At 38.8% G+C, this 23,346-nt stretch overlaps 1 protein-coding gene across 1 annotated transcript in view; it reads right to left on the bottom strand.

Moving 5' to 3' along the window:
• The window catches only part of dnah2 (dynein, axonemal, heavy chain 2), a 91,391-nt gene that overhangs the window by 32,328 nt on the left and 35,717 nt on the right, over positions 1-23,346 (bottom strand). The window contains exons 32-67 of the mRNA XM_038297982.1: positions 22,586-22,803; positions 21,960-22,052; positions 21,729-21,851; positions 21,521-21,622; positions 21,241-21,435; positions 20,348-20,442; positions 19,878-20,067; positions 19,623-19,803; positions 19,402-19,529; positions 18,740-18,892; positions 18,476-18,601; positions 17,453-17,671; positions 15,686-15,803; positions 13,669-13,805; positions 13,187-13,324; positions 12,907-13,065; positions 12,673-12,825; positions 11,470-11,561; positions 11,180-11,375; positions 9,327-9,551; positions 9,084-9,188; positions 7,323-7,508; positions 7,108-7,193; positions 5,393-5,523; positions 5,124-5,273; positions 4,473-4,640; positions 4,087-4,247; positions 3,848-3,987; positions 3,409-3,541; positions 3,179-3,318; positions 2,566-2,776; positions 2,380-2,496; positions 2,152-2,293; positions 406-575; positions 115-231; positions 1-32 (exon numbers count right to left, since the gene is read on the bottom strand). The exon at positions 1-32 is cut by the window's left edge and continues 133 nt beyond it. Of these exons, the coding sequence (XP_038153910.1) occupies positions 1-32; positions 115-231; positions 406-575; positions 2,152-2,293; positions 2,380-2,496; positions 2,566-2,776; positions 3,179-3,318; positions 3,409-3,541; positions 3,848-3,987; positions 4,087-4,247; positions 4,473-4,640; positions 5,124-5,273; positions 5,393-5,523; positions 7,108-7,193; positions 7,323-7,508; positions 9,084-9,188; positions 9,327-9,551; positions 11,180-11,375; positions 11,470-11,561; positions 12,673-12,825; positions 12,907-13,065; positions 13,187-13,324; positions 13,669-13,805; positions 15,686-15,803; positions 17,453-17,671; positions 18,476-18,601; positions 18,740-18,892; positions 19,402-19,529; positions 19,623-19,803; positions 19,878-20,067; positions 20,348-20,442; positions 21,241-21,435; positions 21,521-21,622; positions 21,729-21,851; positions 21,960-22,052; positions 22,586-22,803 (5,230 nt within the window). The remainder of the gene's footprint in view (positions 33-114; positions 232-405; positions 576-2,151; positions 2,294-2,379; positions 2,497-2,565; positions 2,777-3,178; positions 3,319-3,408; positions 3,542-3,847; positions 3,988-4,086; positions 4,248-4,472; positions 4,641-5,123; positions 5,274-5,392; positions 5,524-7,107; positions 7,194-7,322; positions 7,509-9,083; positions 9,189-9,326; positions 9,552-11,179; positions 11,376-11,469; positions 11,562-12,672; positions 12,826-12,906; positions 13,066-13,186; positions 13,325-13,668; positions 13,806-15,685; positions 15,804-17,452; positions 17,672-18,475; positions 18,602-18,739; positions 18,893-19,401; positions 19,530-19,622; positions 19,804-19,877; positions 20,068-20,347; positions 20,443-21,240; positions 21,436-21,520; positions 21,623-21,728; positions 21,852-21,959; positions 22,053-22,585; positions 22,804-23,346) is intronic.

Genomic DNA, 23,346 nt, shown 5'->3' with positions numbered 1-23,346 from the left:
TTCTCTTGCAACTCATTCAGCTCCTCTGCTAGCTGCTCAGCCCAGACCACAGACACTTATTGCAGAAATACTTTTAAATATGAGTAAGAGTAAAAAAAAAAAAAACATTCATACCTCTTGCAGTTTTTGTTTGGCTTTGGCAAATGCAGTTTCTTTCTCTTTTATCTGGCACATTGCTGCTTTCAGTTGTGCTCGCTTTGGTTCAACTTCACGGTAAATATGTCCATAGTCCTGAAGGGACAGGGTTCACATGTAGATCTACAACAAGCACTTGCACTCTAAGTCTGCTCTTTAACTCAACTTTAAATGGATGTGTCATGTCACAGGTGTATTGATGAGTTAACAGCTTTTCAGTTAATAACCGCTATTGTGCATGCTGTACTTTGGACAATAACATTTCCTTACCACCATGGCTCTGACCCACATGCAGAGAGACTTGGCAGCTAGTGACACGTTCCCGATGACCTCTGGCTGGAAGTCTTTCAGTTGATAGTACCCATTGACTTTACTCAAAATACGATCTGATATAGCATCTTTGTCAAAGTTGATCAATGTCTTGATGAAGTCAGGTTTACCTGTCAAACAGTTTAACATAATCATCCTTGATTCCCAAAGTACATGTAAAAATGCAAATCAATATATTTGCATTGCTGCTATGAAAATGTGTGAAAAACATCAATTAACCCCAACCCTAATTGTGATAGTGTAATTGTAATCAAAACTACAAACAGTTATTTATAGTTAAAGAAAAATAATGTGTTTTAGCTCTTAAAACGAACAGCATGTTATGGTAAGAAGACAATTCAAAGTGCTGTGCAAGCTATAACAATAGAAAACAAACAAAGGTAAGTATATTGCATAGGGACAGTTAAAAAAAGTTGGAAAAAACCTAATCTGAGAATTAAAAAAAAATGTTTAAATAGAATAGTCAAAAACAACTCTAAACAAGTAGTTTTTTAACAATTAAAAAAAAAAAGACTCAGAGTTACTGTGTTTTGCTGTCTTTTTGGAGTTTGCTCCAGATAAGAGTAGACTTAAGACAGAAGACCTGAAAAGTCTGACTGTTGATTCACTGACAAGAAGTCTGTTACGTAGTTTGGTACTAAATGTTTGAGTGATTTATGGCTAACAGTCATATTTAAAGTGTAACTCACCCTATGTACCGGTAAAAGCATAATTCTTGAACCAGACAAATTTTGAAAAAAGTCCACTAATGCCTTTTGGGCCAAGAGACCCTGAGGAATAAGACTAAAGTTGCTTCCCAACTGAAAGTAGCGGGTTAACGTGGGTTTTTCATACACAGGTTGATCAGCAAACATTGGCATTTGGCTCCTTTCCCATTTGGAGAAAAAAGTTGGGTCTGACTCCATCTGTGCAAGCTGCGTGGCCTCTATCCCCCCATCACTGTGTGTCTGGTGATGCTGTCACGCTGGGTTAGCATTGATGATGTCATCAGCGTGAGAGAAATCGCAAAAGTAAACAATGGAGAGCAAAATGGAAGGGAGCCAAGGCATAGTAAGTGTGCTATTATTAAGGTCTTTTGTCTGCCCGATGTCTCTCTTCCCAGTGCTGCACCATGTTTATCAAAAGTAGGCAGTGTTGCTATTTTAGCTTGTTCGATCAGACTCGACTGGTGCGATGTTGTGACGTACATACGATTTACACATGCGGTTTTAAACCCAAGTCCCTTGCAGAGTCATTTCACACGGATCGAGGCGGTCAGTGAACCGTTTCCACTGCCACTAAAAGCCGATTGTTTGTAGGCTTAAACTGTTTTTTTTGTTTTTGTTTTTTTATGGGTCAGTGGGAAAGGGTACCTGTTACTTCTCCCAAAAAAAACTGAGTAACTCAAAGTAACTGCCATGTTCGGAGGTGGTGAAGCTGGCGGAAGGATCCACTACAGACCCAAGGAAGGTGAGACAGGATTCTGAGCAGAGGTCTCACCTTCCCTCTGTTTCCCCGTTGTAGATTTATTTTTTAAACATGTCATACCCCTACAGAGATCCTGTCAGCCTAAAACCATCAAAATCTAGAGCAACTCATTGAAGAAATCCCTATAATATTACATCCACACTTAATTTACTTTTGGGATTAATAAAGCATTCTTGCATTGAATTGAATAAAAAGAAAAGCCCCTTGGCGGTTGCTCACCAAGCTGTGTCTTGGCTTCCGCCCAGGTCGGCTCTTTGCCAAGAAGGGTCATGACAGCGCGCATCACGGTCTCCACCAGTGCTGGAGGACTGCCGTAAGACTTTATTTCTCTCATGTCCGCCTTATTGAGAGACTCCAGAGCCTGAGAGTAAGGGGTGAAATAAAAAACGGCAAATGTGATGAAAGCTCGAGGATTCCAGCAGTCAGAAAGACAAGACAAACATCTACCTTTAGGGCCTCTTCGAGAGCAGGCATGGATTTGTCCAGCTCCCTCTGTGCATTTTCAGCCATGGCTTTGCACTGCAACTCCTCTGCTTGAATGTTCTTGCTATTCTCAACCACCCTCTGAACAAAACAAAATCTTTGATTTCACCCATTTTGAAGTACTCATCAACACATCTGCATTTCATTTACCCTCTGCTGATCATCAGCCTCCATCTTTTGCTTGGCAATAATGGATAAGTACTGGTCTGACTCTTTCTCCAAGTCCACCACCTGCTTCTTTGCGCCCTCCAGCTCCAAAGTCATGGCCGTCAAATTCTGCTGAGTGTCACTGATTTTAAAAAGGCCCTTTTGCAGCTTGCTGATCTGCTCCCCCAACTCACAACGCTTTTCCTCCAATAGCCTGGAGAAAGAAAAGAAAAACATTCATGTCCCTCACAATCTATGTAGTGTAGGCAGAGGTTTGTGGTTGCTTTTTTTCTTCATTTTTAACATTAGTGTAAATTTAGTGAAGACAACACAGAATACTGATGGTTGCAATGTCAAACATGGGTTTGATGTAACAAATCAAAGGCAGATCGGTTTTATATTATCTAACACAATGGAAACTTTATTTTATGAGTGATTAAATATTTGTCTTCAAAAACTGAAAAATATTCAGATTTTTCAGACTGAAGGAATTCTGATCTCTATAGAAAGTTTAGCTGATACTTTCTCCTAATAATTTAGATAATTTTGTTGTTGAGCTTGTTGAATCTTGTTGTTTACTGTGGACATATGAGTGAGAATATGAGAAGCTGCGTACTCCTTATATCCAGAAAGAAGCTCCAGGTAGTCAGTTGGTGATACGTAATTATATTTCTTTAGCTCCACCTTCATCCTCTGGGAGAGCTGTACCACAGATTGGTGAGTGGTCACAAAGATATTGGCGACCTTCCCGTGGATCTGCAACATGAAACGTCACACATACAGCCTGACAGCAAATACATATTTGAGAAAAAGAACTTTGTGTTTTTTTGCTTGTTTATTGTTTACCCCCTCCAGAGAGCCCAGATCCAGTCCATTCAAGGACTTCTCAGCCACCTCCAGCAGGGCATCTTTGGGCCATTCAGAAAACCAATCAATGGTGGTGCAGTTAACTATCGCTGGGTACTGGAGGATGCGATTTCTGTTGGAAGACAGAAGACTGCCACTCTGGCTCTCTGAGCAAGACCCTTAACCCTGGGGTGCCCCACAATGGCGGCCAACTGCTCCCCAAGGGGATGGGTTGAATGCAAAGGTAAATTTCTCCAATGTGAGATCAATAAAGTTCAATTATTAAAGGTATGAAATGAACTGCTAACATAGGAGCTCATACATTATATAAACACAAGCTACATGATTATTACTAAGATTTTTTTGCAGTTTTTTGGGGCTTTGACACATGAAAATTAATAAATACTGGGTAAAGCAGAGGGTTTCTGTCATACTATACCTGAAGGATTTTCCCATTGGGCTCATGCAGAAAACTATATGCAGGTTGTTCCTGACTCGATTGATCAGGTAACTGAACAATGAGTCAGGGGTCTCCTGTACCTCTTCTTTCCTCGCAAACTCTGATAAGGCTTTACACACCTACAAAAAACAGTGATGGTCAGTGATGAAGATCAAGTATATATTAAGTTTAGCAGACTGAACTTAAGACTTCAGGCAGGTGAAGCAGGAAACACAAACCTCTGCTAACTCATCTTGAGTGTAAAGGTTTGGAACTTCTCCAGAGCTCAAGATGTTATTGATGTCCTCTAAGAAGGATTCATCTACAATCTGTGTGTCGTTGAAAAGAAAGACTGTGGGCTTGTTATCCACACCAGCTAAACGATAGAGCTTCTTGATGTCTAAAAAACAAACAAACACATAACTTATGAGAAAGACAATATCTTCTTAATTATTTTAATATTTTCAGTTATATGTAAATATCTGGGTGTCTTTATGAGGGAACATTTACAGGGCAGCATTAGACAGGGGTCCTGATAAGAGGTTCAGGACACTGAGGGAGGGATTTGACTAAGGCCCAATTATTGTGTTTCCTCACTGGAAAGAACAGTGTCTGATTTATTCACCTTCTCTGAACTCCTGCTTATTGAACTGTTTTGTCAGTTCCACCTGGAAAATCTGGTATCCACAGATAAAGGCCGCCATCTTGGAGAGACTTTGTCTACCGGAGCATCCAATACCAACCAGGAGCATGTTTCCCCTCGGCTGACCGATCACACGTACAATGCGGATTACTGTGGTGAAAAAATATTCACATATTCAAAAAATTAAAACCATGGCTTTCAGATTATAACCTGTTATAATTCAGCTTTAATTTGATGGGGTGGTAGTTGTGGGAAATACTCTGAAACAACATAGAGACAAATATTTATGCGGACAAACATGGTAAAAATAAAAAAATAAAAACACACTCCTCTGGGAACCTTGGACACAGTATAAAGCAATGTAAAAATCATATTTTCACAAGTATTATTCAGTATTTGGTAAATAATTCCTTCTCATCATTATCTAGTGGTTCATAATTGGTTTTGGATTATGTTTTCCTGCTTAAGCTAACTCTTAAGATTACTGTAGACAAATGTTGCCTCTAGCTGAATTTTAGTGTCATGTCAGCATTTTCTGAATCTAAATAACTTGCACTGCTTTAATCTTTAACGTTTTAAAGTTAAACTGAATGATAACCTAGTTAATCTATCATGAGCTGTTTGCAGATTTACTGTGTTTGATGGCATCCGTGAAGAGCACGAGGTTCACAGGAACAACTCCAGGTCTCTTGTTGTAATCCTTTAGCTGCGTTTCCATGAACTTTTTCAAAGTCTTCTGGTCAACAATGTCTTCATAAACATGAGAGTCGCTCATAAAATCTCCTAAATTAACACAGAGAGAAAAATATTAAACACTGAAAACATACATATATGAAATGTATTGGACTTGCAATAAAGTCATTACTATTAACACAGGGGGTTAGAAAGAGTGATGCAGATACCGAATATTGGTGGCTCTTCATCTGGACAAATGCTACGTAGAGTGAGATCAAAGTGGGAGGCCAGTATCTCCTTCAGGAGATTGATGAAGGTATTTGTGTCACTTTGGTTTACGAGTCGATCTGAGAACACCCTGGAAACATAGGATGAATGAAAATAGCATCACAAACCTGTTAAAAAGATTGCACTAATGAGTGTTAAATCCAAACATTATCACTTTAATCTTTTTACTTAAAAGAAATTACTTAGGAGATATCGTGGTAAGACTAAATTATGTTATATTAATAAGTGAACACCTGCTGCAATCTTTAACAACTAATTTAAGCTGCATCAAAGAGTTGTCTGCATTTCCCATCATGAACATAATCTAGGTCATGTGACATACTAGATTTACTAGAAACTATTTCTACTTAATTCTGACAGTTCATGTCCTAATTGTTTTCTTTAACCATCCCATGTGAGGTCATTCAGTTATGCAAGTTACCTTTCTAATGGGGAAAGGTAGAATAGATTTATGGATACATCTGGAAAAACCTTGCAAAACAAACTTAGCACTCTTGAGTTTCCTGAAAAAGACCATCTATGCATCAGAGCAGGCTTTGTTGGAAGAAAGTTGTGAAGGACAAGCAATCTCCACACATATCTGGGAATGTGTGCCTGAGAGACTGAATGTAGTGTAAAGAGTTTTGGTGTCCTTGGATCTGATGAAGGGCTATACAAGTACAGGCTCGGGTGCTGTATTAAGGGGAAAATGCTGATTAAGATTCTCAGTCATCCAGGTCATAGTCATTCTGTAAAAGTTCACAAATATCCACTGGACTTGGTTTCCAAGATTTAAAGACGTTTCGCCACCTCTCCAAGAAGCTTTCTGAATTCAAAAAGGGGGAGTTGAGAAAGAAAATTGAGAAAGAATTAGGGGGAAAAGTTAGGAAGATTCTAAGGGCCTTTGATTGAGGTGGGGCCCAAAAGAAGAAGAAAAGATATGTCCAAATAGATATTTCAAATATTTTTCAAATTTGTGTTCTCCCTCATTTTTCAGCAGTAAACAGTGAAACCAAACATGAATAAATTGACCATCCAAGTTTTTTTATCCGGCAATTTAAAGTTAATGTATATTTATCTTTTACATGTTGTGATAATTTTTCTTTGTAGCAATTTTACAATAAAAATTACATTGAAAATGTAAATGAAACTTTTCAGTGTATCTTGATAGCAGTTTTAAGGCTTGCATACATTTTCTTGGGGGGGACAGATATCGATGTCTTTCATTGGGCCCCAAATTCCTGGTGGTGCCCCTGAGTGAAGGTCAATAACCATATACCATTTTGAAGAAAACTTGAGTAAAAAGTTGGAAAAAGGTTTTAAATCTTTCTAAATAATTTTGTAGTACCATTTGGGAGGTCCTATTTTGATGATTTTACTAATACTTTGTCCATTGTAGGAAGTGTACCCAGAGACAACACACAATAAGAACCTAGGATGATAAGATTAAATTTAATAATTCTGAGGCTCATTAAGGGAGGGGAAGGGATTTTTGCATAATTAGAAAATAGGCCTGTAGCTTTTGAGACTGCTAAAAACTTTCCTACAAAGAAGTATCAAAGAAAACATTCACTCATTTATATTAGGACATCATCTTTCCCTCTTTGTTTAACTTTAAAAAATCTTGTCAAAGTTGTACTTTAGGAAATTGTGCTGAAATAGGACCTTAGTTTACCTGAAGCACTCATGGATCCATAGCCTCGTGAAGTCCTTCTTTGTATCGTGGAAGTGAGGGTGAGCTCGTAGCAGACCCTGAAAAACCTGAAGATGAAATCAGTCATTAAAGAGGTATTTTCGAAGGGATAGCCTGAACAACCTGCATGATGTACAGTCAATCTTTTAGTTTTTTTTTTTTTTCCAGATTTATGATCCGGCCTATTCCGTGTGTACCTTGGAAATGTCTCTGAGGTTGAAGAGGTAGTGAATCTTGGCTGGAGTGGGAAGAAAGGCTGCTTTGACAGCATCATAGAGTTTCAAGGTGGCCTGAGTCACAGTCTCGGCTAAAGACCATACCCTGTCAAAGTTATGAAGCTTCTGGTTCATTATGGTGCTAAATATGCATTTGATCCGGGAGTCCTGCAGGCAGAGATGTCAAAAATAAATATGTCCAAGACAACAGAACATTTTTTTCAAGGACACCAGTTCCCATCTCCATACATTGACTTTTCAAATTGAAGAAAAAGTGTTTGTAGTTTTGTCACAATGGGTAGCAGCTTCAGAGCACAATTTCCTCGTAATTTTCTTTGAAAAAAAAAAAAGCACCAATAATGAAAAACAAGTCCTTATATCTGGAGTGTAAAGCTGAGCTGGATTCAACTGGTTAGCTTGAAGCAGTATTTTGATTCCAACAGTATAGTGCAAGGGTAGTGCAGGAGGTGTCATTTAGTATTCAATTGAAGCTCCCCAAGGTGACATTAAGATACTGATTGTACAGGTAATTTCTTAAATTCCTGCTCAATAATCTGTTCATGTCTAATAGAATAAAACATGGTCTCTTCAATATTTAATAGCTATCAGCATGGGGCTTTTTGATCAAACTAAAGAAGGTCTCTCTCTGCATGACCGGTGTCAGAGCCTGGTCCGCATTGCCGACAGTAAGTCAGACTCGTTTCCGGTGAAAGTTGAACTCCGCCAAGGTTGACCTTTGTCACTGATTCTGTTCATAACTTTTATGGACAGAATTTCTAGGCGCAGCCAAGGTGTTGAGGGGATCTGTTTTGTGGGCCTTAGGATTGCATATCTGTTATTCGCAGATGATGTGGTTTTATTGGCTTCATCAGGGCGTGATCTACAGCTCCCAATGGAGCGGTTAGTAGCCGAGTGTGAAGCGGCCGGGATGAGAGTCAGTGCCTCCAAATCCGAGACCATGGTCTTGAGCCGGAAAAGGGTAGAGTGCCTTCCCTGGGTTTGGGAGGATGTACTGCCACTAGTGGAGGAGTTTAAGTATCTTGGGGTCTTGTTCACGAATGAGGGAAAATGGAGCGGGAGATCAATAGGCGGATTGGTGCGGTGTCTGCTGTGATGCGTGCACTGTACCGTTCTGTTGTGGTGTGGAGAGAGCTTAGCCAAACAGCAAAGCTCTCGATTTACCAGTCGTTCTACGTTCCTACCCTCACATATGTTCATGAGCTTTGAGTCATGACCAAAAGAACAAGATCCCGGATACAAGCGGCTGAAATTAGTTGTCTACGTAGTGTGTCTGGGCTCTCCCTTAGAGATAAGGTTAGGAGCTCAGTCATCCGGGGAGGACTCAGAGTAAAGCCGCTCCACATCGAGAAGAGCCAGTTGAGGTGGCTCGGGCATCTGATTAGGATGCTTACTGGACGTCTCCCTGGTGAGGTGTTCCAGGCAGGTCCCACCGGAGGAGGCCCAGAGGGAGACCCAAGACGCGCTGGGGGGACTATGTTTCTCGGCTGGCCTGGGAGCACCTTGGGTGTCCTCCGGAGGAGCTGACTGGGAGAGGGACGTCTGGGCCTCCCTGCTGAAGCTGCTACCCCCGCGACCCGCCCCCGGATAAGCGCAAGAAGATGGATGGATGGATGGATGGATAAAGAAAAATTATGATAAACCTCATAACTCTTAGCTGGAATATTGCTAAAGTTTATACTGTTGAGTATTAAAATTTGAAGAGAAAAAAAAGACAGGACTTACAGATGGAAAGGTCATATTGATGACATGGAAACTACTCTGAAATCGAGCAGAGATTTGAGTTCTTCCTACACCAGGAGGTCCCATAGTTGCCAGCAAGAATGTGTCCTGACAAAGATAAGCTAGTGTTTTACTGTCAGACATTAACACCGTCAACTGAATACTACAACAGTGTAATACCTTAAGCTTTAATATATGTATCTTACAACAGATATCTGTCTCCTCTATCATTACAACAATTCTCACCTTGATATAACGCCGTGTCTGCTTCTGGTGGTCGTACCAGAAACCATAGTCAATCCAAAACCGCAGCAGCTCCAGTGGCGGCTGAGAGCCAAACTGGTCGTGGGCCGGCATGTTCAGATCATCCAGAAAACACAGCATCTTCCTCCCAGCTCCTGGGAAAAACACGCCTCTGGTTCTCTGCTTTACTCGTCTTTCTATGATTTTCTGGATCTTGTTAGAAGTCATCTGGACACAAAAAAAAAAAAAACGTAAGATTACAAGTTTGGTTGATAGTTTCCTCATAAGTGGATCGTAAGTGAAACTTCTTCAAACTTGGAAACAAAGTCCAGTGGATTGTTTTTAAACTTTTTTGGAATGGCTCGTAAGTGGAGAACTAGAATCAATAAATCACACAAAAACGCTGATTTCTAGGCAGAAAAAAAATAAATAAATAAAGAGAGATGCAGGCAAGATAGGAGAATACATAAAAAAGTACATCCATTTATCTTCCACCCCTAATTTGTCAGGATGAAAGACAGGAGACATACTGGAGAGGCCTCCAGTCCATTACACGACAAGACAAAACATGGACATACAACCATGCAGATACACACACCCACAGTATGTCCGGTCATCCTTACAGGAACTTTGCAGTGACATCTTTCATTTTTATGACCTAAACCTTTAGAAACAAACACTTAATCCAAACTCAATTCAAACCTTAATCCGAAACCTAACCACCAAGGAATCTCAAATGCTACGTAGAATAAAATATACACAAAAAAAGAATTTTATTAGTGATGGTTGCTTCAAAGAAAGTTTGTAAAATGGGTGAATACCAGTTGACTTCCAAGCACATTAATTATGGGTAAATCAATAAAAGGTGAAATCCAAGTATTTGTAGCATAAATATTGAACAGGTACATGAATACAAACATGTGGGTGTAACGCTTAAGTGCAAAATATCCTGAAAGTCTTGCATTAGACATGCAGCAGAGTACCGTAACATTTCCAAAAGCAAGGCATGTGGTAAACCATGAATTAGAATATTCATGTTCAATGTTTTTTTTTTCATTAAAATCATACAATCGTAAACAAAAGTTTAAAATCTCACAAAATAACAGAGAGTAAAAAAATGATGCTTCAAGGTGAGAGCTAAATGTGAAGAGCTAAACATAAAGCAATAAGGGTTAGATGGTAATATAGCAGAAAAACTGTAAGAGGCTTAAAAAGCCTTTATACTTGGGTGGAAGTGACCCTAAGCATACAGCTAAAGCTACAATGGAATAGTTTAGATCCAAGGATATCAATGTTAGAATGGACCAGTCAAAGTCAAGACATAAATCCAACTGAGAATCTGTGGTAAAAGGAGACAACTGGTATTTAAGATGTTCTTCCCTTAGCCTTAGGCATAGAACCAAAATATCTGCAGCTGTAAATGCAAGAGTGTAATGATGTGTGATGAGTTTAAATATACCTCATCAGTTTAGGCTTTCCCGCAGCTCTCCATTAGACCTGTCTAAAAATGACCAACGGAGGGAGCTTGATAGTATGTATGACTTTTACTGAAAATGTGGTGATGCTAAAATGGAGCACACCGATATCGACCAGGCATGATGAACGCAGATACACTTATGCACAAAAACATGTAGAGGTATAGCAAATATCCGTTATCATTCAGTTTTTAAGACTCTCAATCTGCAGGTGGAAGTGGATCACTGCACACACTTCAAATGGGAAGGTGTTAATTAGTCTTTCTTCAGTGGATCCTCTGATGGAAATATAGTATTTCTTATCAAGTATAACCCAAATTGTAATATGCATAACAATTTTTCAAAAAAGGTTTGTTTAATATAATTTTTTAAAATACCAACCTGAGCAGACATGTTGATAGTGACAGCAGTGCATTTTTTGTCTAGCCCCTGTAGGACGTTCTGAGCAACAGAGGTTTTCCCAGTGCCCACAGGTCCAGTGAGTAACACTGGGTGCTGATTTAACACCAGAGCCTTAACCAGCAAGTTGTAGCGAACTGTGTCCACCGTCGGAACCATAATCTCATAAAATGGAGCGCTGAAAGAAGTGAAAGATGTATGGAAACGCTTAATAAATGCTCAATTAAAAGCAAAGGAACTCATTTAAGGGAATAAGGAGAAAAATTACTTACGAAGGATCATAGTGCCAATTTTTTGGAAGCTGATTTTCAAAGGACACCCAGGATTTGTTCTTTAGGTCCACATAGTAATCATAAACTGTGTCCTAAAAGAATTCATGTTGAAAGTTCATTAAATATTCAGTAAAATGTAAGTCCTCTTTTAAAACTAGAGTTAAATGTGTTGGGACATGATTGTCACTATCTGGTCTTTACTAAGCTCTAAAAGAGGCTTTCTATGAGTTTCAGAGGCTAGAATTTTGTTGTAGAAATGATTGGAATTCTTAACCATACTTCCAAATAACATCACTTTTCTGCTTGGATGATCAAGTTTCAGCCATGAGTCAGCTGTTAGACTTAGACAGATTTATTTTCTCATTTTGTATACACGAGTGTATACAAACAGAAATGCTGGACAAATTGCCTCAAATATGGCTTTATAACACTCATTCAAAGAGGAACACATAGGGTCAGGTATTTTCCACAATCACGCTTAACTGTTGGTTTAAAGTGTTTTTGCTGATAATGCTGTTAGTCTTCCTAAAGACAGTGGTGTGCATCATTACCAAATATAAGTACTTTGGTTTTACTGGTCCAAAGAAGAATATTCACAATATCTCTGTGATTAATAAAATGACAGTTTAAGATGTAGTCCTGTCTGATCTTTCAGAATTAGACATTATAATTAGTGTTGCGCCGATGCCATTTTTTTGGCCCCAGATACCGGTACCAGATACCTGGCTGTGCAGTATTGGCCGATACCATACCGACATCATCTGTTATAAATTGATGTGTGTGTGTATATATGAAGAACTGCATACTATTTGGATGTAAAATAATTGCCATCATGGCTTTGTCAAGCTACTGCCTACCTTTGTGAAGCAGGAAAAAGACTAATACAAAGTGAATCCAGTAGGACTTTTTATTGCCTACCTGGAATGGGTAACAATAGTTGAAAAAACTTTTGGCTCTCAAAATTGTATCGGTGCCCTATTTGTCGGTACTCGCTGATACCGATACCACAGTTTTAGTGCTGGATTGGAGCCCTGTCCGATACTGGTATCGTTGCAACATTAATTATAATTAAAAAGATTTTATTCCGGGAAGAATTCTTGGAGGATGCACACAATCTGTATGTGTACACCCTGATGAAATCGTATAAAACCAAGAAGGAAACAAGTCAAATGTTTGGGAATTAAACTCTACTCTGCAGAGGACCTTGGCAGGGAAAGTGGAGTTTATAACCCGCAATTTGTAGTCCATCTTCTTCAGTCCATCTTCATCTACAGAGGCACAGATTGACCAGATGAGGCTAAAAGTGAACCACAGCTCCACCACCGTTCCCAAGCTCTCGGTGTCTGAAGTATTCACCTAGAAAATAAAAGCATTGCATAACACTTCTCACTTTACAAAATCTAGAATAAGATTTGCAAAACTAAAGAAGAGAAGTACCCCGTTGCTGGGTGTAGCGAGGGAGTCATAGAGGCGGCAGAGAGACATGACCCCATTGAGTTCAGTAATAGGGATCAACTCCCTACAATTGGTCTTCTTGAAGTCCAAAATGGTCTCCAAATATTTGTCAATTGCTTCTTTCAAATGCTCTATTTCAACCTAAAGAAATAATAAAAAAAAAATGAGAAGACAGAACAGGGATTAATAACTGCACAGATTCTTAAGGTCTTGTAATAGATGTTAAGGAGAAATTAAATTTCTTTGAGTAAGTAATAAGGACTTTGGGTCGCTTTTCCAGCCAGGACTGTAAATATGGCTTCCATCCAAGATCATCATAGTCGTTGTAGACTATTCCACAACGGGACACTGTAGCTGGAGAGGCCGTCGCCAGGTTCTCCACTTCAAACAGAAGAGACACCTTGAACAAAAGAAATGCAAAAAAACGTGCATGTGATTTCCTTCATAGTAACATTTTGTACAATAATGGACAATATGGACTGTATGAACATAAAGTTACAAGGTAATGACAATAAAACCTAAAAGGCAAGAAATATATTTTATTAATAAAATTAAAAAATGCATAAAAAAACAATAATACAAGTAATGATTACTATGATTAGTAAAAAAATATATTGGAATGTAATTTAACTCGCTATGTATTTTCTGTGTGGGACTTCAGTTCATTTGTTTTCTAGAGCAGTATAATTTTGTCCCTATTATAGTTCAAATTCCCCATATTTGAACTATTACAAGTGTTCTCACCTCATCAGCCAATAAGATTCTCTCTCCGTTGATGAGAGTGAGAACCTTGTTGTCATCCATGACAGAGTTCAAGCTTTCAACCCACAGAGTGTCCACAGGCCCATCCAGCACAATCCACTTCTCATCTGGTGTATCCTCTCAAAATGAAAAATGCAGAGTAGCAGATAGAAAAAGTTAGGGTAAGTCAAAGAGACAGTGTGATTGGTAAAGAAAAAACTTGATGTACATCAAGTTTAGGGAACATCATCGTAAAACTGCATCATGAGGCAAAGTGGGCTTAATGGGAGATGACCAAGTAGCACACCATTATTAAAAACAAATAATAAAAAGAGCCAGATTGATCACCTTGAGCCTCGGTACATTATGCTGTGCCGGAACCACATTGTAAACAAAACTATACCTCAGAGGCATTAAGAAGTTTAAAGGTGTGTCGCTACGCATTTAGAGAAAACAAATGCTGTTAACTTCACCAGCAACATCTGGAGCTCAGACCATCTGTGTACTCTAAACTTTACACAGCTAGAAAACTGATGTTTTTTTTTTCTTTCTCCATCCTCAGCTATTCACAGGATATTGCAGCACTAGGCCGGCTATTACAAAAAAAAAAAAACTGTAGTTACCTTTAAATGTTGTTTTGCACTTTAACATTTGTTGTTTTATTGGATTTTGTTTTTTTTGGTTCGTTCCGGGACTTAAAATTTATAAATCAATATTTTATATATATCTTATGTATAAGTTTATAGTTGCTGTTAGCTGTCAGCTATAAATGGGCCTGCTTTCTCATTGACAATTGCTCTCAAAATAATATCCAAAATGCTAAAGGCTATCCGGAAACGGCCCAGTTCGAAGTTCTTTCCTACCCATGATTGCATCTTTACTGTTGACACCAGAAAAGGTAAAAGAAGAGGAGCTAGAAACTCTATTGCATATATTCATATTAAGGTCACAAATATCATCGAATCTAAAGGGCTACATGTTTTCTCTAAGAAAGCTCCAAAGCCGTGATATACACCTGTTGGGTGCTGGAGCCTGTTTTCCCCAGTAGGTCAAGCCATTATGTTGCGGTCTGTTTAGAGGGCGGTTTGTGCGCATCTGTGTATAATCGGCTTAATCATCGCCATTATAAGAGGAGCGGTCGGCCAGGCTTCCAGCGCTTAAAGGTTAATAACTAACGGTACTCTAAGCTCCCCTCCGAGCTAAATTCTCTGAGATTCTAAAATACCTGAACCTGTCTCTGTATGTTTTTTGGTGGCTGTGTTTCCGAGGAAAGCTTCCCCTGAGGAACCCACTTCCAGATCCTAACTCTAACGTAACCTTCGCTGAAGAAACTCCAGGAAATCCTCCCATATCTGGCAAAGCACTGCTCCTCTCTCTGCAGACAAGTCCTAAAGACCTGCCCGCCCTCCTACGACACACACACCAGCTACCACAGAAAAATCCTCCAGCCTTCAAACCTCAGATCTGATTCTTATCCACCTGTCAGCTCTCCCGGCTCCAGTTCCCCAACCCCAGTTCTCCCTGGCAGAAGCAGCCCACCTATCCAGTAAGCTTGTCTCTGAATTAAGTTTCCTGTCTGAGTCAAACCTTCCACTAACCTCTCCCCTTCTCTGCATTCAGTACAAAGATGATCCTGCTCCAGTGGCATCCCCATGACATTATTCATACTTCTTTGATTCTTGTTATCGTTTAAAGGGGAAAAAACCTTTGATCCTTGTGTGTTTTCTGCATGTAGGTCAAGCGTTTAGCTTCAAACATTACAATACCAAGTTATGGAGGTCTAATTGGGCCAGCTGTACAGAAATCTCATTTGATCATTTGACCTGCAATTATTAACTGTGACATGAACGTTTGCACATCTGGTTCTTCCATTAGTTATCATTTCTGTAGAAAAGTCTCTTCTATTAAAAGAATTCCACATATTGCATTGATCCAGTTCAGCTGGAGTTCACAGTTTAGTGGCGGTTGATTTATTATGTATTCTCATCAAAGTGTGTCGTGTGGCATATGACAGATGTACCTGCACATGCAGATCTCATGAGGGAGGACAGCACTCCGTCAATCCACCGGTTTGTAGATAGGTGATAATGTCCGTACAACTCTCCAAGACTCATTGACTTTGGATTTAGAGGAAACTCCTGTGGAGAATTGGGAAAAAAGCAACAAATGTTTAACTATCCTAACTTGCGAACTGCACACATGGACTTGTTTTGTGTCCAAGAAAAAGAGAACAAATATACAGCCGCAGGTGTAGTAATTTCATGCCATTTTCATACTATTCTTCTCATTCCATGATGAAAGCTTTTCTTTATTTTTTGCTGCAAATTGGATTTGCTGGGAAAATGTTCTATATAATTTAGCTTTCTGTATAATATAAGCCACTTTATATTTTAAAACATCCACACTATTATAAAGGTCTTTAAATGTGTTTCAATATATATATATATATAAAAAGATTAAGTTAACTGGGATTTTATTCTTTTTAGTGCAGAGATTTTTATCCAGACCACATCAGAACACTCTAAAGGAGAAAAGCCTTTAAGGAGGCAGCTGGGGAGTACATACTGTAGGGAGATGGTAAAGACTTTGTTTAATGATTCACTAAACTATAAAACATGTATTTCTGGGCAGTTTTTAGCACTCAAAGGTATACTGGAGGAGATTCGCCAATTTTTGAAAAGACCAGCCCTCTCGACTTAAATAAAAAATGCACCTGCACAAGCACAACCCTGTACCTGTTCCTGTGAGTGAATGGCTAAAAACGTGTGCGAGAGCAGGCACAAGCTCATTTCTCCTCGTGCACATTCGTTTTACAAAGTTTCTGTTTGCCTCGCTCATGCAATGCAATACTAGCGAGGCAAAACAGCAACAGCAATGAGAGACCTCTGAGGGAAGTAAAGCAAAAATCGTAGGAGTTGAAAAATCTGAAGTTTTGTGTCTTATCAATTTGAGACAACCAATGGGCGACTAGATGTGGCCGTGACGTAGGGTGAAGAAACGCAGTGGAAGTGAAGCCTCTCCCGGTTCTAGTGCTCTCTTTACTGAGGTTCTTGCTCAGATTTCCTCCTGCTCCTTTCTTAGCTCTGGAACACTGTCCCATCTTGCGTCTGCTGTGCAGGTTATCCATTCCCAAAGCAAATAGTTGCGTGTCCCCAACAACAGAAGCTCAGCATAAAGTAGCAGTGATCAAACTAAAGCTTCTGTTCTCCCCTATGGGAGTATCTCTGGAGTATCTGGTGGACTCAAATAAGGCATTGGCTTTGTTTTGCTTTCCAGAGTAAATAAAGCACTACGACTTGCTCCATATAATCAAGGTCCACCATGTTGACGTGAAACTGACAACCAGCAGATTCAAAGTTTTTGTTGAGCCTTTTACCCACTATGCAAATACCTATCACTTGCCAGGCGAAATAACCTAAAAAGTGTTATTTTTTCCCGCTGATTTTGCATTTGGTTTGAACACATACTAAGTGTAACCTTTGTGAAATGGACGTCACATGTTTCTACTTGAGACTCTTCTCTTTTTTCCTTTAAACGGTCATGCTAGAGTACTAAAATGTGCCTTGCCTTCTTCTATGCACTGTTATAAGATGAAATCTGTGAGAGGATCTTATTCATAAACTGCTTAGGAAAGGCTGCTTTATATTAAATTTCCCAAGTAACAATTCTTCTACAAGAGAACTAGCCTATAATGCACCTCAAACAAAAATATGGACAAAAAAATGACTTTGAGATAAATGCCAAACAATCTTGTAATTATAGGCCCGAAATGCTCACTGAGCCTTACCTGAACCTGCTTAAAGTCAGGCTCTCCCTTCTGGTTAAGAGCATTCAGGGCCTGCTGCAGGATCCTCCAGGTAACAGTCTTTGCACTGCATGTCTTCCCAACAAGCATGGAGGAGTGTCGAGAGTTTTTGGTCTCATAAAGTTGTATAGCCTTGGTTACTGTAAAAGAGTTGACCTGGAAACCACTCTGCCGAAGCTCCTTCTCAATAGCATCCTTCAGCTGCAGTTAAAGAACATGAGACATCATTCAGGATTTGGAGGTGCTAGGTCTGTTTTAGAGATCCTGTTCTTAATCAGAATATAGATTGCGTGGCTGTCAGTACGCCAACAACATGCAAAAGCGCAAATGTATGTTTACCAACGATTTAACAAAGAGTTTCCCCGCTTTCAGACCGGGTCGAGACAAATGGGAGGCCTTGTGCACATATGTCTCGGTGTCCAATGGAGGTGCAAGGGATCTGAAAAACCACCTGGACTCCGAAAGTAAAGATAGTCTATTGATATGTTTGTTTGTTTTTGGTACATTTTGAATAATTTTTGCTACACAAGAGGTATTTTTTGTTAATTAGCTCATTTGTTAATTTATTTTTTCCCAATAGCCTACAAATCAGACATTATTTCTTTCATTGTGCTATTCATTCATTACAGGAATTGTTAAGCATTTTTAATAAATACATTTTGAATGAAATTATCGTTTGTTATTGGAGTTATTGCTGTTGACTTTTACTGAAAAGCATTTTTTAATAAATCAACTGTAAATATCATGTTATTGTAGGATTACATAGGTCTATGTTAAGTGAGTGCATGCCACAGACATCTCTATGCATGGGAACAGATATCCCCACCCCCCCACTACCACCACCACCACCACCACCCCCATCGAACTCCTATAATACACTTTACAATGTATTCCTTCGATTATAACCAACCTTTCTCTAAAGTTATAGGCAAAGAGAACAAACACTCAAAACATTTCAGGGCACGGAAATCAGCTTTTTAGCTTAAGCTAATCTGCACTGCGTACCTTGCTGTAGTCTGTAACTGGCGTTGCCACGGTAGGAAACATGTCCTGAATTATCCCATGAAAGAGTGGAAGATCAGCAGAGGTCAATCTAGGAATATTCATGTCCACCAGAGCCAATCGCAGGATCTATGGATAGACATATAAAGAGTCACCTATTATAAAGGTCTGTGATTCTTTTATATCTATGTGTATTTTATAATATTTTTTCAAAGCTGTTAAAGGTGGTTAGCAACAGCTTGGCAAATGAATCAGTTAGAGACTTACTTTCTCATCCTCCATCCAGGGGTATAGGCGTCGTTTCTTTCCGGCGTAGTGAATCAATGAGGTGAGAGCGCAAAGACCAAAATTATAATGATCCTGCATGGACAGCTGCTGCTCTGCCAGGGAGTACAGAGTGACTACCTTCTTAGCCAAGAGCTAAAAATCAAACACAGGATTAAATAATAAAGAAACTGAAAAGCATTTTCTTTGCTATGCAAAGGCAGATAATTGACAGATGCAATTTTAAATTTTTTCATAGTTGAATTTTTCTTTATATCTATTTTATTAACTACAGAAGGTGCCATCTAATTTTTTTCTTAAGCAGCGATAGAGAAGACATAAGGCAGAGTAGACATGGAAATCACAAATAATATAAAGCTAGGAAAAGTGTGATACTTCTCTTTAAAACAAAAATGATCCAAAATGCTAAAGCCTGGAGCTGAGGTTTACCTAGCAGCCAGAAACACGTGGCAGAGTTTATACAGCATGTAGCTACTGTAAAGAGTTCAAACTGCTCCCACCTGCTAAATGTAGCACTGTGAGAACATTAGTGCTATTAAGTTTGTGATTGGGATGGCACGACGGCACAGATTGTGTAAAGCAGTGCAAAAATGTAACCAAAACACACTCCTCCCATTTTCTTAAACATCAGAGAGGTACAGTACCGTGCAGTGGTGGAAACCTTCCGTTAACAGCAGAATTTGAGTAATCATAGCAGAGTCTGGCACCACCATGGATACTGGTCTGAACATGGACTTGAGGTTGTCAGGGAGCTCAGTGCAACCAGCATACCCTAATGACAATGTGGTTTACATTTCCTGATAGGAAGACATTTCTCAAACATGTCAAATCCACACTACTCCTTTACAAAGTTTTGTAGACCTACCAAGACTCATAGTGATGAAAATGCCACATGATGGAACCAGTCGGATCTCCTGCCCTTCAAATTGGAACATAGACTTTACTGCTGAGAGTGCAGTGAGGAGGAAATGGATCTGCTGAGCCACCACTGAAAGCACTTCCATGTTGATGTGGTTGAACTCATCGAAGCATCCCCACGCTCCTGTCTGCTCACAGCAAAGAGAGTTGAATTCACATAGTTTAGATATAAAATTGCAAACCTGCTCCAAATTTTCCTGACCTGAGCGAGCCCGGAGAACAAGCGCCCCATTGATTTGTAACCAAGTCCTTCAGAGCAGTTCACAACAACAAAATGCATGCCCAGAGATTTGCTCAAGTCTTTCACAGTCTCTGTCTTCCCTGTGCCGGCTGGGCCTTTAATTGTACCCCCCCGGTGGAGATGGAGAGCCGTGGTCAGTGTCATGTAACACCTGGACATGATCAAACAATAATGTTCACAATCCAAGACATAAATCAGCTTTACAGTTTAGGTGAACACTGACCCCTCCACTTCATAGGTCAGTATTGGTAGCCCTTCGTATGACTGAGCACCCATGAAGTAGCTCTACGCATTAAAAACATTGGTGAACCTGGCTCTAACGTTATACATTAATTTGCAATTTAAGGCATTAAAGCAACTGTAATTCTGCCTAAACCAGTCTTATATTATTTGTCAAATTATGCTGTATATGTAAAATTCTTAATGGTTACCTGTCAGTGAGTGGAGTGTTGACCAGCCGGCCAGAGTTCCCCAGGAACTCACAGCCATATTTAAACTGTGAATTGGTCTGTCGGATGATGCAATTCTGTAAAGACATACATTAAATTGAAAACTCTCAAGCATTACATGTTCTACAGATGCAGACTCGTAATTCGGGCCCCTTGCGTAGTTTCTTCCAAAATTTATAAATGAATCTTTGAAGTAAAATAATGTTACATATTTAGTTTGGTTTATCACTTCATAATTAAAGATTACTACATTCACTATTTATTTAGAGTCAATTGAATACTTTAGATGCAGCATTTAAATATAGGAAAAGATAGGAATTGCAGTTGGACACTTTATTAATTGCTGATTTGTTATGGGTGGTCATTCTGTTTTGATTTTTTGGTTTGGGTGTAAAGAAATTCCCAATCATGCTGTGCTGACTTTTTTTTATATGTTTTTACTTTTTCTATCGTCATGTTTCTCAGCTAAAATTTGAAAATATCCAAACCTGAACACAAAGGAAAATATTTGTATTAAATTTGTTAAAACCCACCTCTCTTCTTTGGCTTTTGTCACCATGTAGAGTGTTGATTTTATGTATACACATGCATATTTTTTATCCTGTGCGGGCAGTGCTTTTATTTAATTTAATTTTACTTTATTTATTTTATCTTTTTGTGCAGCACTTTGGAAACCCTGTGTTTATTGAAATCATGCTATATAAATAAAGTGGATTGGATTGGATAAGTAATTATGTATGCCATTTAAAAATGAGTGCTTTAGTCATAAAGCAAAGCAGGAAAAGCATTACAAATTTTTTTTATAAATAAGAGCATTAAGAAAAAAGTAAAAATGAAGCTTTAGAGAAACTGCCCACTGTCATGTCTTATCTCACCTTGTCTCTATCCAAATAGTATTGCAACTGGCAGAGCCACTCAAATGCATTGGCATCCTTACAGCCAGTCTTGATCAGCTTATCAATGATATCCCGAGCATGAACCTTCACTGTGATGAGCGCCACCACCTTCAGACGCATGGTGTTGGACAGGTCCGAATGAATCATCTCTGAATAGCATTTGAGCGTTGAGATCTAAGGAAGATGACAGATTTCATTATCCAAAAAAAGCATACATATCAAAGTGTATAGACATGTGAAATTTGGCCAAAGACAAAACCTGTTTCTCCATTAGTGACTTCAGGGAGGGATTTTTAGCTCCATTGCTGAGAGAATTGTTGACATCAGATGTCCACTCAATCTGACTTCCTGTAATTAGCACCTACAAAAGCATAGGATTTTCTTGCTTGATAAGAGTCTCTAAAATCGTGCAGTAAATTAGAATGGATGCAGAATGACAGGCTGAAAAAAGTTAAATTTAATTTTACCTGTCCAATAAAATTTTTATTGAATTCTTCTCTTGCTCCTTTCACCCTTTTTTGGCCAACATGGGTACGCAGAGCATGGCTTACAGTAGTCTTCATGTGGTTTTCAACATCACACAGCCAAATCTAAAGTTAAAAAAATCATTAATTCATAATTTTTATTCTAAATTAGTCTTAAGTATCACCAGAAGAAGACCAAAACAATTTATTCTAATTGAAACTAATAGTGTTTACCTCCACTGATTTGGTTAGGTCCACTGGTTTGTCAAATAAAAGTACCTCCCCATCATCTGAATAAATCCCGATGGCTTTTTGCATTTTAGTTTTCTATAAAACACAAAATAGGAACATTAAGAGTTCTTATTTGACATACAATTTAAGTTGCTATGTATGGCACCCTCTCACATTACAAGAACAAAAGCATTAGGCGCTAGTAGCAATGCACCAGAGTGCTTCTAATAGTAGGGGTCCTTACCAACCCCCCATGTAAGTAGGGACATATGCCTCTGCCCTTACCATTTATTTAGAAGATTAAACAATTGCAGTATTCTGATTGATTAGGCTGTAAATGACAATAGTTTGTGTCAATGTAAATCAATTTTCATGGCAGAGTCGATTAATCTAATGAATTAAAAGACTGAATAATATTTTTAACAAATAAACAAATAATAATTTTGCTCAATGGATTGATGGATGAAAAGGTAAGAATTATAAAGGTTATCTATCTACCTAACCATAAATACAACTACATCTAGACTATGTATAGTGTAGGTATTTTGTGAGCAGCTTAACCCTCAAATTTCACTTTCAATGGAAGACAACATCAAAATGCAATTACTTTAATGAAATAACTTTGCTACCTCATCAAACCAGAGGCCCTTGGTGTTGCAGAAACACTTCTTCACATAGGGCTGCATGGATTCAGGGTTCCCAGAGTGTCCCGGGATGTCAAGAACATTGTCATTTGACAGAAAATAAAACCTTGGGAAACTCTGTCTCGTGGACACCAGATATGTGTCGAAGGACTTCAGAATTTCTTCTAGCTGTGGGTTGATGTTCGACAGTTTCTCTAGCAAGCCTGAAACAAAAAATGGAGGCTAATGAATAAATCATTTTATAGTGGAAACTTCTATTCAATGCAGACATGTATATTTGGGATGTATCAAATTTCCGGTTCACATATTTGAAATGCTAAGCATTTAAAGATAGATAGGAAGAAATGGTTAAATAAAAATAACTGCCTGACATCACTTTAGGTCCATTGCATCCATTTGCCAAATGCAAAAATCATAAGACTATGAAAAATTTTCTTGAGATACCCATCAAAAACCTTATTGACATGACATCACCAACTAGGCTTTTCTTAGTAGTTAAAAAGCAGAATAATCTCACCATTTATAAATTGTAGATACAAAAACAAGACCACAGGTTCTTCTACAAAATTCAGATAAATGGCTGTTATTAGTGCTTATCAGGCCAAAAGAATGGCTTCAGATTGTGCCACTTGGCTCATTAGGTTGTTATCATTGAGTGAATCCTTATCCTAACCCTAAAATACTTCATTGTGCCCTGCAGAATTAAGGAATCTATTTTTGTGTAATCTGAAAATAATTTCAGTAGT

This window comes from Cyprinodon tularosa, unplaced genomic scaffold (assembly GCF_016077235.1).
Source record: "Cyprinodon tularosa strain WSP-4 unplaced genomic scaffold, ASM1607723v1 ctg4, whole genome shotgun sequence".
Taxonomy (NCBI): Eukaryota; Metazoa; Chordata; class Actinopteri; order Cyprinodontiformes; family Cyprinodontidae; genus Cyprinodon; species Cyprinodon tularosa.
This window is presented reverse-complemented; position numbering and strand designations above follow the sequence as displayed.